Raw genomic sequence first — 18,150 nt, forward strand, 5'->3', positions numbered from 1 at the left:
TGCATGCATCTGAGTGTGTGTGTGTGTGTGTGTGTGTGTGTGTACGATTGTTTGAGCCCTCCTCGTATTTAGCAGCTCGTTTTAATGGCTGACTGTTGGACTGATGTAGAAAACAGAGTGGTCAATATACTGAAACTGGCAAACTCTCACTCTGAGATTTGAAATTTACAAGCCCAGTTTTTGCCCCAAATCCCAAATGTTAACATCATAGAGCATCTGGTGCCAACATGGAGGAGGTTAGGGCTGCGGAGCGGAGCCCTTCGTGCTGTGTCAGTTTATAACTGGATATTACAGAGCTGGACCTCAGTGCCTGCTCTCCTCATCCAGTCAAAGCCCATAAAGTGAGTTACAGCTCGCCCGCATGGAATAATCTCCTCTTATTACACTTATCCCTTCGCTGTGAGTTCACATTCACAGACATGGACCAAATGGAGCTGCTAATACTGATCTGGCGTTCAGCACTGCCATAAGTCCTGCTCAGGACCACTGTACTTACTCATGTTCAGAATTTGACCGTTCCGGTTTTGGTGTCTTACAGAGCTCAGAGGAATATTTGTACAGGTGAAAAAAAATCCTTTCCATTGGTTTAATTTGTGCTTGATTCAGGTATTCAGATAGGTTCACAATGACAGTTAAATGTAAATAAGGCTATGGTGTGATTTGAATGTGCAATTTCACTATGCAAAGTTGATTTTAAAACACAAAAACAAACATTTTTGGACAAGATGCAAAAATTGATTTTTTTTTTTTTTTTTTTTTTTTTTTTTCTCCTGCCTCTGAGTTTCATGAGTAGAGGTTTTCACCACAATTTGGAGATAAATCTACAGGTTACTTTGCCGATGACTTCAGTCGTTTAGTTTAGGCTTAGTACATACAGTCATAGTTATGGATGCACCGATACGCTGGTTCAGCATCGGTGTCGATAGTGACCTTATTAAGGAGACTGGACATCTACAAGTTGTAGCTGATCAGATACATTAATTCAAGCTGGACCCCCAAATCATTTTTAGTGCCACACTGCTCCACCCCTTACATTCAATTATCTTACATGAAAAATATTCCGTGGAGTTCCATGCAGTGAGGGAATTTGGGAAAAAGACGGCACTAGTATCAGATCGGTACTCTGTATTGGCACCATGAATTGAGGTATCATGAAGGCATTTCAGTACTGGGAGAGAAAAGTAGGATCAGTGCATTCCTATTCATAGTTAGATTCATAAAAAGATCACATTACATAGCAACTAACTGAACAGATCAGTGTTCATAGGGCTTTGAATCTAAAGTGCCTGACGTTCTTCAGTTTAGTATTGGATTCTAAGTTCAGTCTTTCCGCCCGTTCAATTGTTCCATTGAGTTTATCACAAAGCGAAAGGTACAGTATATGAGCACTTTTAATGGGGTTAAGAGCTCATGAAACTATCTGCAACTGTCTTATTGCATCATGATTGTTTCTTTGGCGTTTGTGGTCTATCTTTCAGCATCTGTGAGCTTTAAACTAGGACAACATTCTGTTCTAAAGATTTGTTTGTTCAGTTGTACTAAAAAAAACCTTTGTTCGTAACTAATAATTGCATTTTTTAGAATCATTACTCCCACTCGAATCATGCAGCTAAAACTTGACTGTAAGTTTTCTAAAACCAGTTTCTCATTAAAAAAAAATTCAAGACGGCATCCATGCTTTTAGAGTGAAACATTTAATTTAATAACTTTTATTTTTATGAAAGTTTTTCAGCCATCGTTCACCCCCCGAGCAGGTGATCAATAAATCCCAGGGAGAGGTAGTTTTCTCAGGGGGCGAGATTCTGGTGTAGACAGGCAGCTCGTGTAGCACTTACAGGCTGACTCCAGTGGACTGGACCTGATCCAGACACTAGTTACACACACACACACACACACACACACACACACACACACACACACACTGCAGAAATCTAAAACTTCGCCAGCAGTCCATGTGCGCTGCAGAGACGTCCTGCTGGAAACAGTAAAATTGTTCCACACACAGTTTTCAAACCTCCAGTGGACAGCCAGTTCACCTTCCCTGCACCTCCTTGCTATTTCGGTTAATCTGTTTTTTATTCTATCTGGACACTATTTCAAGTACGGCAATATTAATGTTCCTGTTGGTTCAGCTACTTTAATTTGAGCTGAGCGAGGTCTACTGCTTTTACAACCTAGAAACATGGTTTTGATTTACCTCCACATAACAATAGATGTTTGCAGTTTGAGACAGGTCACTTAGTTACTCTTTATTGAACATTTTTGAGGTTTGCACTCCATAGCTTCATTAGAATTAGAATTATTTTTCAGTGTTTTAAAGCTCAGTTTAAAATAGTAATTTATGAATCATGAACACTATGCTCATGGGGGTCACTGTTGGGGCCAGATGTTGGTGCTAATCTCCAGATTCTGTACCAAACTTAATTCACAAAGCCCTGATTGTATTTGGTTTCATTCTTGGAGATTAATTTAGGGTTGTATCAGTTAAATAGATACACTTAGTATTTCATCATGCTAATTTTAGCAGCTTGATGCAAGTCATACTACTTTTTTCATCTGTGTAATTGTAGAAAATAGTGAAAAATACCCATGTTCCCAGAGTCCAAGGTGTTGTCTTCAAACTGCTTGTTTTGTCAGACCAACTGTCAAAAACCCAAAGCTATTCAGTTTTTAAAGACATAAAAAAAAGTAAAAGGCATAAAAGACACATATGACAAGGTGGAACCAAAGATCAGTTTTGTTTTTTGTTTTTTCTTGATAAATGACTGAAACCAGTGGTTCCCATTCCTTTAGCCAATCAGACGTTGGAAGGCACCAACTCTTGATCAACAGAAAAAACTTCTACTTATCTAATCAGGTGTGGGCAGAGCAGAGGAGATGGAAAATAAGCAGGACTGTGGACTGGGAACCACTGATTTAAACAATTAATCAATTATCATAGTAGTTGTCCACTTGTTTTCTGTCAGTCAATTAAACGATTAATTGACTTACAGTTTCAACACAGCATTCTCCGGGAATGACCTCTACGTAGACTGACTATTGTGAAACCACACATTCATTGAGAAAAGGTACAGACTGAAAGATGGATCTTGGGATTTTAAGAATTGATAGAGCATAATCCAGTTGAAAATTAGACCCCAACTGGAGCTCCTCCCAGGGAGGTGCACCAAGCTCTGGGCACAGCTGAAGCTCTGACCCATGTGTCCCTGATAGAGGCCCCTGTTGGGGATGGTGGTGAGTGTGTATGTGTGTATGAGGGGAGGGGTCAGCTGGCCAAAGAGACAATCTGTGGATTAGAGTGAGCTCGGACACCAAGTGCTCACTCAGCACATTACCCAGCGAGTCTAGTGTTCACAGCCAGAGGCAGAGCTCAGAGCTCCGCTTTGTTTACACTGCCAGGTCTGACACGCAGACACACACACACACACACACACACACACACACACACACACACACACACAAAAACAATCCAATTCATACTAAAGCCAATACATTGCACTGAAATGCACCGAAACTCTCTCAGTCTACTGTAAATCTGAAGTGATGCTCTTTGAACTGTAGATGCAGAAGAATCAACGTAGAAGTTTTTATTCAGCTGTACAAGAGCCTTGCCTAAATAAACTACATCCTAAAATTGGTATATCATGATTTTAAATTTGGAATTATGTATTGATCCAAAAAAAAAAAAAAAAGCCAACAAGGCTATGAATTTGACCAGACATTCAGTGTCAATTTATGGTACTTGATTGTTTCTTCCATAATATGTGCTATGGACACTTTTTTATTTATTTTTTTTTTTTAATGGTACGAAAAAGTATTGAGGTTCGATACCCAGCCTTAGTTGGACCTGTTTTTCTCTCCCAGCAGCATCCTCTTCGTCTCATTGGTGGGACATTCACACTGCTTCTTCAGCGGACCGAACTCTCAGCAGCTCTGTCTCTCTTCACCCCTCCTCTCTGACTCCATGCAGACCAGTTGCTTTCTCACCCACACTTCATAAAAACACCACAGGAGTTCTCCCACACATGCTTATGACACTCAGACTTGCGCCTCTTGGTCTGCCTTGCGCTTGCTCTACTCTCCATCCCATCCGAAGCCTCCATCTTGTACAACGGCTTCGTCATCATCTTGTCTATCTGAGTTTGTCCCTTTTAAAACGTGTGTGTCATCTTTTATGGGAAAGTAGTCGTCCATTTTCCCATTAGGTCATTAAAACCTTAAAACTCATGTCCAAAACACAAAACAGAGTAAATGGAAGTAGTCGAGATGGGTCTTTTATGTGTTTTCTCTTTGATCATGGTACAGAGTCCTTCCCTCATTCACATACTGTATACAGTGCACACACATATTTTCACATACACACACACATATTGAGTCCCAGAGCCACATAAGTACAGTGTGCTGAGGCCAGAGTCATCACAAAGGGCTGACAGTAGTGGAAAATGAAACCGAGTACGACACACTCGCCCCCCTCCCTCCTTAACCCCTTCATGGCCCTGTGACCAAAGAGACCACACAGCATAAAACACACAGCAAGATCACTGACTTCATCTGCTGAAGACGTTTAAAATCTCTTTTTCCTTGTTTAAAATAATAAAAAAAACAAAAGTCTGCTAAGCCATTAGCATGATTTGTGTCTCAGCCCTGTTTATTGGCCTTCTGTCATACTCCACCCGCCCACCAGATGTCCCTGGACTTTATTCCTGTTTCCGGGTGCACCTGCTCACCGGGTTCCGTTTCCAATCACTGGAACTTCCCGTCCTACCTACACACCTGTTCCTCACTTCCCTCATCTGCTCCCTGGTATATATACCAGCCATTTCCCCAGTCGGTTGCCAAATCGTTTGCTTATGTCTCTGTGTGCTTAGGATTTAGGATTTTCATTATTGGAAAATAGTTATTGCTTTTTAGCTTGATTATTTATTTAATGCAAATGAAAATTAGTTTTAGTTTTAAGGTAACGCTGACAACATTTATGTTTATTATTACACATAGTTTCACACAAATAAATATAACTTAGCACATAGAAAAGTGCTGTAAAAAATGCAGTTATAGAATACCCAAACTATAAATTGAGAATATAAATTATGATAAATGCACCACCAAAACACATAAAATCCTGAGACTTGTATAATGTGTTATGTGTTCTGGTAGGAACAATGCTGCCTTCACATACTGTGTTTCATAAAATGTTACATGGAAGGTAAATGATAAACATTTTTGGAGGCTGCAGTTTGGAAGTTGAAGGGTTGTTCAGTGTTGGAGGTTTTCACTCTACTGAATGCATCCTACTTATGTTTTATTTTGAGATCTTGACACTTTGCAAGGGAGAAAATGAGATTTGTAGGATTATGTTGGATTATTTTAATTTGCTGGCAGATTTTTTTCACCTCTTAATAACATGAAAAATACACTTAAACACTTAAGAGTTAAATTTTTCGCATTACAGATATGTCTGTCATCTTTCTGTCTATTTATGCCTCCGCGCTGGAGACAGCCGTGGCCGGCATTATGTCTTTGGGTTGTCCATCCATCCCTCAAGTACATCCCATCCTCGAACGCGATATCTCAGGAACGCCTTGAGGGAATTTCTCCAGCTTTGGTACAAACGTTCACATGGTTTCAAGGACGAACCGATTAGATTTTAGGGGGTCAAAGGTCAAGGTCATATATTATGTGTCTGGGCAGACGTTTATGTAAACTGCAACTTGACTGGTTGGCGGAGGCATCCAACCTCAAGGCGGTAGTTTTTTTTTTTTTTTTTTAACTCACATGTATCCCCACCACCCCCGCCCACGGCCAGCCCACTGCCAGCCCACATGCCCGTCCAGCAGCCATCCACTCATCCTAGGCCAAGTCAGTCTTATCTTTGAACTGACTTCAGAGAGACTGCTTGCTGGCCACGGATGATGACACTGTGTGTTCGTGTGTGTGTGTGTGTGTGTGTGTGTGTGTACTGTATACTCCTCCAGACCAGCACTATCCTGTAACCCCCCCCCCCCCCTGTTTGATCTCAGAGGCCTTTATTTTTTACTGTCAGCAGCGGGACGATGTTATATCACTGAGCTTGTAATTATGTTGTTTTCACTCAGTTCCAGGGAATAAAGGACAGTGTCCTCCCACACGTTTCTGGGTCGCACTTAGTTAGGCAATGACTTGGCTGAGTGTGTGTGTGTGTGTGTGTGTGTGTGTGTGTCAGTATGTATGTATGTATGTGCCTGTTGTTATTTGCCTGCCTGAAGTAGTGCACATGATGAACATGCAGTGCTGAGGGTCTGCGGTGAAACCCCTTGTCAGGTCGGGGGAGCGTCAGCATGGTTGAGAATTACAGGCGGACCAAATACACACACAGACACAAACACGGGCACATGCTAAAACACATCCACACCACCCTGCCGAGTTACGTTATAAGAAAGTGATTGAGCGCCCCAGTGTGATAAGACTGGAGTTTTAATGAAAGTCTGAGATGAGCAGGTGTGAAATGAACCCCGCCGCTGACCAACTGCTGCACATTTCAGACACTCCTGTGTGGATAGTGTGCGACTGAGATAACCAGGAGGATGAGCTTGTGATGACGGGCCTGTCCAGGAAGATTTTTAGCAGTGCTTTGAAGATTTGGCATCAACTCTGAGCTTGTTTGTTTGGTACTTTGTTTACATTCTTGGGCGCACAAACCAGATTATTTAAGTGTTTTAAGAATTTCCCTCCGGTTGAAGAGTGGCACATGTGAACATCTGCTCACGCATGCTGTTCCTCCACACTTGTGTCTTTTTTCTCAGCAGGGCTCAACATGTGCTGCTGTGGTTACCAGCTCGCCGCATCAGAGTGGCCTGACCTATGGTGGACAAATTAGTAGGTGGAGATGAGCTGACGGAGATGGGGAATGGGCAGGGAGGATGATCTGTTTGGTATCTTGAAGCCAAGTCAACCTAACCCAGAGCCATCATAACCACAGTGAATTCAGTCCCTGTGTTCCTTTTTAGTCTTACAGCAGCTTTAGAGCTTCCATTTGTTGTGATGAGGAGAAATATGGAAATAAAAAAAGAGCAGGAGCCCGGGAAATGGTGCATATAATTATTAAAACCCCACCTATCAATATCTCTATAAACAATTAATGTATAAAGCGAAAGGTGAGGAACCCATTTAGAATCGTCACCAACTCTTTATGGAGCGTCTTAGCCTCTTTAGGCTCATTTTTTTGGTTTTATGGAACATTTACTGTGTGGTTCAGTCTCACCGCTCTCATCAACCTCATTTCCAGCAGCAGCAGGCGGCTGTTTTCAGAAAAAAAAAAAGAAAAGAAAAAAAAAGTCTGAGCCACTCTACACTCCCTGCCCAGGACCAAACATTAGACAGCTAGTGTATAGTGGTGAAGAAACTGGAGCATTTAGCAGCTAAAGAGCCTAAAAGGAGAGTGAATATAGGATGTACATGACCTGTTCATCAGGTGGACAGAAAAACTTGTCTGCTTGATGTATAAATAGGCTATTTTTGGCTAAAGCATCAGGGTGCGTTCAGATCCTAACCTTCTACTACTGTTCTGGAAAAGGAAGAAACACAATTCAGTTGCTTATAACAATTTACCATGCTTCATGAAACTCAAACAGGTTTTTCTCCCAAAGGTTTGGTGGGAATTAAGTTTGAGAAGAAACACATACATTCTAGCAGCGGATATTAGCTTTCTCTTCTGATGCAGATTGACTCATTTTCAAAGGATAGGTAAAAATGCGGCTTTTTAAGTGACAGTGAGCAGTTTGAATGATCAGCCCCTGTAAGGTGTGCAAATATTAGAGTCCGAGTTGCTAGCAGTGGCATCACGCCCTGTCTTCTGTACTCCCACTCACGTGTCTCACATTGCAGTGTCAACCCAATTTGAATGTTATAGACTAGATCGAAAGTGGAAGTGACACGATTTGCTGTGTGAGGTTACGTTAATATTAGACAGATTTGTTTTTCCTTGAAAATAACACTGAAAATCCAAAGATTACTTGCTTTTTCATGTATAAAAAAAGCTTTTTAGTATTCAGTCTCACACATCCAAGTTTTTGGTGATTTCTCTTTAATATTACTGGACTCTATTTACCTACGTATCTTGCATATTGTGCCATGACTGGGTCAATCCAATTCAAAGCTATGATTTGACTCGTCTATTAAATTCATCTGAGTTTCACAGAAAGTAGAGTAGTTTAAAGGATTTTTTTTAAGTCTGTGGCAGCTGAAGCACTTTGAGAAAATTGTCCATCTCAATATAACTACTTTCAAACTTTATTTTGTGCAGATGTAGGATATAAAAAGACAGAAATCGATATAAAGTGCAACTTCTTGACTGACTATTCTGTTAGAGAATTAGTCTTTAACAGAGTGCTGCATCTTGTTTTGTTTATAGGCTTAATGTTGCTAATCTGAGTTTTTATTTGTCCCTCTACATTGTATTTGTTAGAATTAAGCAGCCCTACAGTGTTTAATAAGCCCAGTTTAACTGCAAGGGTTTTGTGTTTTAATTCCATAGAGGGGGAAATGATTTCAGACATTATTATTGCAGAAACGAACTGGACAGAGTTATCTGTGAAATGTCCAACATATTCGATTGTCATGTTACAAGATAGTAAGCCTAAAAGTCCGTTTGGAAGATGTCCGAAAAAGGTGGAAAACAGAGAATCTCTTATAAATGACCAAATAGTTGAATCCACTGTTTATTGCTGAGTATATCTGTCGGCTTTCTTTAAAATGTTTTTACCTAAAAACAGATGGCGCAAAGGGGCAGGTCCTCTTGTGATCTTGTTTGTCTTACATTTGTGACATTATTTTCACCACTCAGTATGACCTTACTATCAAGAAAGTCAAACCACTTTTGCAGTTTTCTGTGTTCGGTATGAATGGTGCGTGACCTTTAGTACAGGTGAACAGCCATCCCGTATACGTGATCAGTCAGGCTTCTTATTCTGTCAACAGTCTCACATGGCGAGAAGTGGCAGGATGAGCACTGTTGTCTGACAGCGGGGCGGGAATCAAGTTGTGTCCATTCTCATTGTGCAGCACCCCGCAACGACGTGCTGTGCAGTGCAGCCGGTTTGTGAAGGTTCGAGTTGAGCAGTTGCTGACATGCTGAGACGCAGCTGTGTCTCCGCAGTGACACTTTTACAGCTCGACACCAGCAGCGGAAGAGTGGCAGGAAGACGGAGGGCAGACAAAAGGACGGGCTCATTCCCTCGATGGTCCTGTCCTACCCTTCACATTGTCGGATTGTTCATTTTACCCCCCAATTTCCCGCTTATCACTTTTTATAGCAGTACACTCATACACTGAAAGAGAGTCGTAGCTCCGACCCTCCAGGTAGTCTCCGGGGAGGTCCACGCCTAATTAACTGGCAGCCTTTTGACATCGTTCAAAGCGTGTGGCCACCCGCTCTCCGGGCTTGGTTACCATTGTGTGTTTTGGCCCCGCTGCTCAGCTCCTCACACTCATCATTTAACTATTTAACAACAGCAAATTGTGAATTGGTGAAATAGAGTTTGAATGCCACCTGGTTAGATCTGAGACTCCTACGACGTGGACAACTTCCGGCTCGGTTTGGTTGGTGAGCACAGGCTTTTGGCGGCTGGTTTCTACTGTAGGTGGGTCAGGTTTAGGCGTGGTGTCAGGGTGGGTTTGCGGGATCATCTGTGTTTACCTTTGGGGGGGGACCACCTGTCTTGTTCCACACCAGGCCTGTTTGGACAGTTTCAGGCTGTAGTAACCGGCAGTGAAGGATCTTTGGTGGTCTTTGTTTTCTTTTTCTCTGCTGGAGGTTCTTGTCTGACTCACAGCTCATACAGGGGCCTCTGACAGCAGCATGTGAGGTGAGAGTTTAGCAGTCTCTCTGTGTCAATGTTGGCCTGAAGAGCTGGTTCAACCCTTCAGCCTACATCACCTAATATAGGATAGAAACGGCAGCTTTCCTCCTTTCTCAGTTGCTTTGAACTCTGTTGATCAGCTGGCTTGTTTCTGGGTTTGAGGTTTTGTCATTTATGGATTTTTGTACAAAAATCAAGGGATAAAGTTTCAAGATATCAAATCTACAAACGAACCAGGAATTGTATTTTCACTGTTCAATAGCAAATGAGATGATTTGCTGTTCTAGGTTTTATGCCAAGCTGGGGTTCTGGCACCTACTGACAAGGCACATGGAGAAAGCAAGCAACCGTCAAGATGAAAGCTTTAGCAACATTTATTGTTATGTTGAACAATTTTATTGTCGTCACAGGGAAAAAAGGCAGTGTTTACTTCAGTTACGTATATTGAATTTTCTGTGTTTGCCTGAATTGCTGTAAGCGCCTGCAGTTCTTTGCCTGACCAGTTCACCGTGTCAAAAAGTGTCAAAAATCGGGTTTAAACATGCCCACAAGTAGATGTAGACCAACATCTATCCTCGATTACCATGAACCTGTGTCAGCTTATGCCACAGACTGTTGCTATGGCACCGTAATAATGCTAACCATGAATAAATTTACATATTCTCTTCGCTGGGATGCTTTTGTTGGGAAAGTCGAAAACTTGATAATATCAAAAAAGTTCAGAAAAGTTTATACTGTTCTCTTCGACCGCACTTTGTCCCCGTAGCGCTTGTGTTCAGTTTTCTTTTCCAAGCTCAGCTTTTCAGGCAGTTAAATGATTATGAGCAAGATTTCTTTTAACAGCTCAGGAGACTCTACTGTACCTGCTCCACCTAAACTTCCTTTAATAGCCTGATCATGTATTGTTGTTAAACTTGAACTTACAGCTCAAAGAGATCCATTGTCTCAACAAAACAGCTCAGCATGTGATCTGCTATCTGTGTAAAGCATCAGAGGCTTGTCATGCTGGCGCTCTTGAAAGCACCGGGCTGCCATGGCTGGCTGCTAGTGCATGGTGTGTTTGTGTGTTTGTCTGCAGCCTTACATAACAATCTAGTGAGTGATGATTCTGTCTTTGCTTCTTCAGTAGGTTCATGCTCTCAGTATAAAGGAGATACTCGCCTGGCTGCTGATTTTGACACACATTCATAATAGTTTCTTAAACTAATAGTCTGTGTATTGATCTTGCACTCGTCGATGTCAGTATCATCAGTTAACATCAGCATCTTCTTGCCTTCTTGATCCAAGTTTTGAAGTTGATGTTATTTTTGGTAGCAGGGTTACAAGATTGTGAACTGATTTTTGCATTGATTTTTTTGTTTTTTGTTTGGCGCTTAGTGCTAGCTCATAAAAAAACAGTACTTTCTGTTCCAGAACAGAGTGAAAGAGTTAGCAAGTCCGTGCCCACCCATGTGGGAAAGTATTCACATCAATTCACATAATGCGTATTTGACAAATTTTCTTTTTCTGATTTGACAGTTATGAAAGTTCCCTGTATTTTTCAGGGCATTTGTAGCAGGAGACACTGTTAATTTGTGGCTGATATACTTGTGCCAGTTCTGTGTGTACCTGTCAGTGGTGACGCAAATAACTTTCTGTGAAACAGCAGTGGCAGTATAAAAATAATTTCTGTTCCATTACTGAAGAGCAGGCGCTTCCTCCTTCCCCCCATTTTTTTTCTTGTAGATATTTGAAGTGTTTTGCTTTCTAAAAGCTCCGCTTTTTGTCCAGTTTGACCAGCCTTGACACAGCCTTGTCAGTGCTCCCTTTTGGACAAACTATGTAAATGTGATGCTGCTTCGAAATTACTTCTAGCCCAGTTTGGCATTTTCGCACTGTGATTTCTTGTTACATATCGGCCAAGATCGTTGCGATGTATCTACAACAAGCTAGCTCGTCGAATTATCGGTCTGGCTCTAGTTTAGTTATCTTGCGAATCCCAGCTAGGTGTGGGCAAAATGGAAAAGTTCCTCTGTCATGTCAGTGTATTGTCATATTGCATTAGCAAAATATTTTTGAGAAATAGTGCATTTTCTGGAAAATAGGAATGGGAATGTGTTTGATAGACCAAATAATAGTCCTGCTTACTGATTTGCAACATTACCCAAAGTGGTCTAAATCAAACAGAAATATTAAAGGGATGGACAAAACCAGAATCAGTACACCATAACATATACCCACTGACAAATCTCTTGTCATATCGCCGAAATCTATTCTCAGTCCTGGTACATACAGTGTGTATTATGGTTTCCTGCTAAACTCTTTAAGCTTCTTTGGCTCTGGTTGGAGCAAATGGCTCCAGGATGTTTGACAAATGCAAGGCCTGTGATGTGGCTTCATGTTGACACGACTTCTGCTCCAGCTCACAGACTTTAATTTAGCTCCGTGCAAACCCACACACATGCATAATATGCTTAATCTTACAAATCCAGCATAGGTCACAACACTGTAGTATAAGATATCAATGTCGTTCTATGGAATATCAGGAATTAGTCTCAGTTGGGGATTTTCAGTCTGTACCTGTCTGTCTGTGATTGTCCTGTCTGTGTCTCTGATTGTAAACGGCATGCCCCTGGGGTCCGAGGACCACGGGAACTACATACTGTGCAAGAAAATTAGAAAGACAACTTTAAAGACAGGAAGGCTTGGATGACGCCATCCCTGTTTCCCTCCCGTCAGTGGTGAGTTCTGGAGACGAGGGGAGAGGGAGAGGAAAAAAGTGGGGAAGAGGAGAAAAGAAGGGAGGCAGCTGAAGGGGAAGTGTGAAGAGGGGATGGTGGAAAGACAAGAATGAGGAGAAAGAGAAGGAGAGAGGGAAATGAAAAGAAAGAGGCCATTAATTTAGTGCTGTGGGAGGGATCTGAAGGTTACTGAGCTCTCTCTGCCAGGCCCTCCTGGGTTGACTGACGCCTTTGTGAGGAGGCCAGGAACCACACACACACACACACACACACACACACACACACACACACACACACACACACACACACACACACACACACACACACACACACACACACACACACACACACACATATACATACATATCCATGCAGAAATGCACGTTCCAAGAAACTCTTGGTTTGTTGCGGCAGGCCAGTTTCAACAAATAGACACACACACACACGCGCGCGCACACACACACACACACACACAGATGGTCATTAATAGGCTTCAAAGTGAGAGCAAAATGGGAAACCTTTATTTATTTCCTCTCCTGAATGTGATTTGCTGTGATGCGTCTGAAGGTGTGGTGACTCCGTGTTTTTCTCCGATGTGGTGGGAAATCGGAGCAGAGTGAACGTATGGATGCTGTGTGTGTTTGAGTGTTTGTCTATGTATTTTGGGATACCGTGTTTGTCTATGTACATATGCACACAGTGAAACCAAAACGGGCCATACTAAAGGGCCAGTAATCAATGTATGGGGCAACAGAAAAGAATCAATATGCATTTCTTCTTAATGTGATGTTATTTCTCCTTAATTGAAATAAGGCTGAGTTGCAGTATCGAGAGATTGAAAATGTGTCATGATTCATAATGTGCTTTTTCTACTGTTAACAGAAGTACCTGTGCTTCTTGTGAGTCTTTGCTCAAGGCAGCAAATTCCTCCTTCCATGGCTGTAACAAGACAGGATAGCAGGAAAAAAATTGTTTTGTTTTTTCAGACTCGTCTTCTTGTGATTTACTGGATAATTTACTTCCTGGGGCCTCGAAGAAGAGACGTAAAAAAATTTTCTTTGGCTAACTGTTCACAACACATGGACATTTTGTATGTAACTTCTGACAAGGGGTCAGAAATAGATGCTTTGATTTAAGGTCTCACATGCCAAAAATGTTGGAAACCGCTGACCGAGGGAGTCAAGGATGGATTGCCATTTACCTAACAGTGTGAGAGTCTAGTGAGGGGGGAGTCTAATTTTTTAAAACTGTTGTATTTTGATAATACTGTCTACATATTTTTATCCTTAAAACTTATAAATCAGGGGAGTAATAAACAATCCATGTCAAGCAGATAAGAATAGGCCATATCTCAACAGTTTCCTTACAAGCGAAAAAAAGTAAACTGACAAATGCCTGTTAATGTTACACCTTGGAGAAGAATATAAATATTGTACTTTATTTTGCTTGAATGACACATCCGTATTTTGAGTGACACCTGAGTTGTTTTCTGACAGACAGGTATTTTGACTAAATGATCAGTTTTTAGCTCAAAAATCTCATTAATCACTTCCTTAATCATCATGCTGACGAGTGTCAGTACAGTCAAACAGCACTATCGTATCAGCGGTTTTTTGAGGACGAGGCACGACCTTCGGGGTAATCTCCTCTAAATGAACTACTTTTCTTTGCTGCTTTTTAAAAGAAGTTGTCCTACATATCACAAAGCATATCAGCTAGAAACATCACGGTACGTGTTCACACATGCGGACATGCACAGATTTATAAAACCTCCTCACTCCGAGGAGCTCAAACTACCTGAGGCTATACAGCGCTACACACATGTTCATAGTACCGTCTCTCTCTGTTACTCGTACAACACACATAAATATGCTATGACAGGAGAGAATAATTTAAAGAAATCCATTGAAATAAAGATAAGGCATGTGAATCGCTCTATTTGAATGGTACAAGTTGTCCCGAGGAAACCATATTAATCACATACACACACGCAGCAGTATGGCCACGGGCCAGATGGTTTGTGAGGTCTCATTTCTACATGGTGACATAGTGTGTGGCTGTATGGAGTGTTTTAGGCTCTAGTTTACAGTACACAGCTCGCTGGAGCAGTGACAGAGAAGCCGCACTGCAGAAGAGACTTCACAGAACAATGCTCAGAGAAATGCTGGTAACAGTTTGAGCCTCCTAAAACAAAAAAGCAGCACTTGAGCGTGAGCTGAGTAAAGCAGCCTGATATACAGGCTGAACTGTCATTTCGTTACCACTGCAATATTTTAGTCTTAGGCTAATTAGGCTTTATACATTTGGCAGAGGGTGTTAGTTTGTCACTGCTCTGCTGTAGAGCTGAAGGCTTGGACTGACGCCAGATTTAAGTCGTAAAATCTATTCAAGTTTCTAGCGAAATCCCACGATTATAATTTAAAAAAAAAAAAAAAAACAACATCAGGCGGGCCTCGCATAGCCACACAGCTTGAATATTTTAAGTACGGCCCGTATGTTGAAAGGACACGGTCCCAGCTATGTACAAACACTATTACACAGCTTTGAAAAAAAAAAAAAAAGTTCAAATGCTCCGTCATTTTCTTAGTCACTGAGAGACTTGACTTGCAGTGGACTTGAAGTTGCCCTTGAGAACTTGGGACTTGATTTGGCACCTGCTTTGACATGATTTGAGATTTGGCTTGGACTTGGCCAAAAAGATGTAGCCCGTCAGCTTTTTTTTTTTTACTTTAACTTCCATCAAGGTAATGTAGGGAGAAACGTGTGACCGTTGAAGCCAGTATTTGAAGGACATCAAAATCATCTCGCTGTTGAGGAAATGCCTTCAGTGCCCTGCTGTGTTCTGATTTAAGAGTTGTTGAGTCAGTACGTTTACAACAGCCTCGTGGTGGAGCTGATTTCATCTGCACTTGCTGCTATTTTATTTGACAGATGAAGTTCGTACCTTGTGCAAAGGCCCTGAAATGCTCCCGTTGTTTCTCCAGCTGGGGAACAACCATTCACAGGCGCAACACCATCTTTAAATCACTCGAGAAAATTTGAGACTTGGGCAGCAATTCAGAGAAACTGAAACCAGGTTAGTTTTAATCGCCGTGGAGTCCTACCCAGGTGGAGTTTACAGTTGCAGCATAAATCAAATGGAGAGTCACGTTATTAAAGTACACTAAATAGATCGGCTGCGTTTCCCTGAAACTTTTCTCACACAAACAGAGGGGTAAGAAGGGAGTAGCTAAGCTGGGTGAATGCATCATAATAAAAAAAACAAAGCAATAAGTCAAATGGGTAAGAGTCAGCGTTTTAATAGTCAGCTGGATTTATGCGAAAAGACAACCACAGTCCTGTCATGTGTTTCAGTAAACGTCCTCCTTGTCAGCAGCCAGCCCACTCCTCCTCTGTTGAATGTTGTGTTTTCTGAGTCACAGTTCAGATGCAGGTTGTGGTTTTTAAACTGAGATGAGTCCAGCTGCGCATTTAATACTTTCTACTTAAATCAGTGATGAGTAAATGATGGGAAGATGAGTCAGTTACATGTGTAACTGGCAGAATCAGTGTTTGCTTATCTGATTCTCAGTAACAAGTCGGTTAACCTGAGCACGTCTGATTACCCTCCAACAATCTCTTCCTCTCTTTGTGCAGGTGTCCGGGGCAGCGCTGAGTGTTCGTGTGGGAGGAATCACTTCACGTGTGCGGTCAGCGCGTTCGGGGAGTGTACCTGCATCCCGGCCCAGTGGCAGTGTGACGGAGACAATGACTGCGGCGACCACAGCGATGAGGACGGATGCAGTGAGTTCAGAGTCCTCTTATTCTGTTTTTGATGTTCTCCTCTGTCTTTCCTCCTCTCTCTATTACTGATTCACCATGTAAAAAACACATTCAATCGAACAAAGACACTTGAGAGTTAGATTTTAGATCCCCCTTTAGTATTTCAAAAACTAAAAAGCTCTATTATGAATTCACTCTACTGACCAACTGCAGTTGTATATATCAAGTTGGCACTGAGACCAAAGTACTCATGCATGCCCGTTTATTAGATTTGATGTGATTTCTTGAGTCATGTGTCTCGCTGGTGGATTGAAAGGTGGTCTGTGTGATCAAGCTGAATTGGTGACAGAGAGTTCTGCATCTCTAACGGATTTTAAGACAAAAGTCTGCCAGCCTTTAATTAAGGGCTACTCAAAGTTACATTTTTTTTTTTTTGATAATTTACCTTCAGAAATAAAAACGTGTTTTTCTACAAAACTTTTTTTCATTAGGAAGAAGTAGCCACACCTCTCGAATTTTAAATGATGTATAAACACAAGAAGCTGCACAAGATTTTTGTCTAAATAAAACAGTCTCAATGATCAAAGATGAGATAAAACTGATCAGAAATCTGATCTCTGAAATCCGATACTGAACTGTGAAAACTCAACGAGGACTTTGTCTTTACTTGGCAGCTCTTTGGTGCAAATTTGCGTAACTGCATGACTTCTGACTTTTGCTACAAAGGTACAAGTGTGCTCAGGCAGAGTTTTCCTGCATAAATAGTCCAGCATAATAGGAAGAAAAATATAATTGGGCCCATATGGATCCCATCATCACCCAGTGAAACAGTGAATGGGTCACCGGTCCAGGCGAGGTAGTATTTCTGATGCAGAAACGGAGCGAGGCGCTCTGCGTGGTGTATGCCCCGTGCAGAAAAATGCTTGAGTGACTTTTGGCACCAGACAGCATTTGGCTGGAGGGGAAGTCTTGGCAGCAGAGCCAGACAGGAGTATTTTCCTGCAGAGCATGTCAGTTTGTCAAGTGGAGGAGATCTTCACCGCCCCTCTTTCACACTTATGTGTATCGATGTGAAATGTCGGTGTGAGGGTCTTCTTTTTTTTTTTTTTCCTTTTTCTGCTTGCTCATAGAGCAGATGAGCAGAAACTGCCCTTTTGACACTTCTTAAGGCTCTTTGAGAGGTGTGTGGTTCTGTGTGTGTGTGTCTGTGTTTTTTTTGTGTGCTGATATTCCTTCTCCATTAGTCTTCTTCTGTCCATTAAGCTAGTTAGGGGTTGAGAGAGGGGATGCTAAGTGTTATTGATCTCCGGTCAGTTGAATGTTCAGCGAGTCTGATCGCCACGTATCGATCTGTGGGACGTCACTTTTTTAAAGAGATACATGGAAGCAGCTGACAGATATCAGTGCATCTAGCCGGACCCTCCTAATCCATTAGTACTGTCTGATCGATCCCCTGCTCCAGTCGGGCGCTTGTCCTTTTTGGACTCAGTCCAATCAATCTCGTAATCGCCGTGCTCATAGTATAGAGATTCATGTTGCTGTTGTGGCCAGCCATTGAATACTCCAGCCGTAAGCCCAAGTGTTTATTCCCACACAAATGTAATGTCCTGCTAATGCCTCAGCTCAGTCAAACATTCTGTATTCAAAAATGCCCGGATCAACATCATTCTTCTATTTAGCTGTACAGTAGACAAGTCTTTGAGCAAAGTATGCATTTCAAATTGGGGCTTCCTCTGGTTCAGATTTGTCAGTTCAGAACAGCTGAAGAAACTGATTATGTCTGTCTGGATACTTCTCATGTGCTTGAATTTTTTAATCTAAACTCTGGTTTGCAC

At 41.8% G+C, this 18,150-nt stretch overlaps 1 protein-coding gene across 2 annotated transcripts in view; it reads left to right on the forward strand.

Moving 5' to 3' along the window:
- Positions 1 to 18,150, forward strand: part of lrp4 (low density lipoprotein receptor-related protein 4) — a 115,704-nt gene that overhangs the window by 37,305 nt on the left and 60,249 nt on the right. For both annotated transcript variants that reach the window (XM_040135019.1, XM_040135027.1), the window contains exon 2: positions 16,190 to 16,336. In XM_040135019.1, coding sequence (XP_039990953.1) covers positions 16,190 to 16,336 — 147 coding nt within the window. The remainder of the gene's footprint in view (positions 1 to 16,189; positions 16,337 to 18,150) is intronic.

The sequence above is a fragment of the Xiphias gladius genome, chromosome 1 (genome assembly GCF_016859285.1).
Source record: "Xiphias gladius isolate SHS-SW01 ecotype Sanya breed wild chromosome 1, ASM1685928v1, whole genome shotgun sequence".
Taxonomy (NCBI): domain Eukaryota; kingdom Metazoa; phylum Chordata; class Actinopteri; order Istiophoriformes; family Xiphiidae; genus Xiphias; species Xiphias gladius.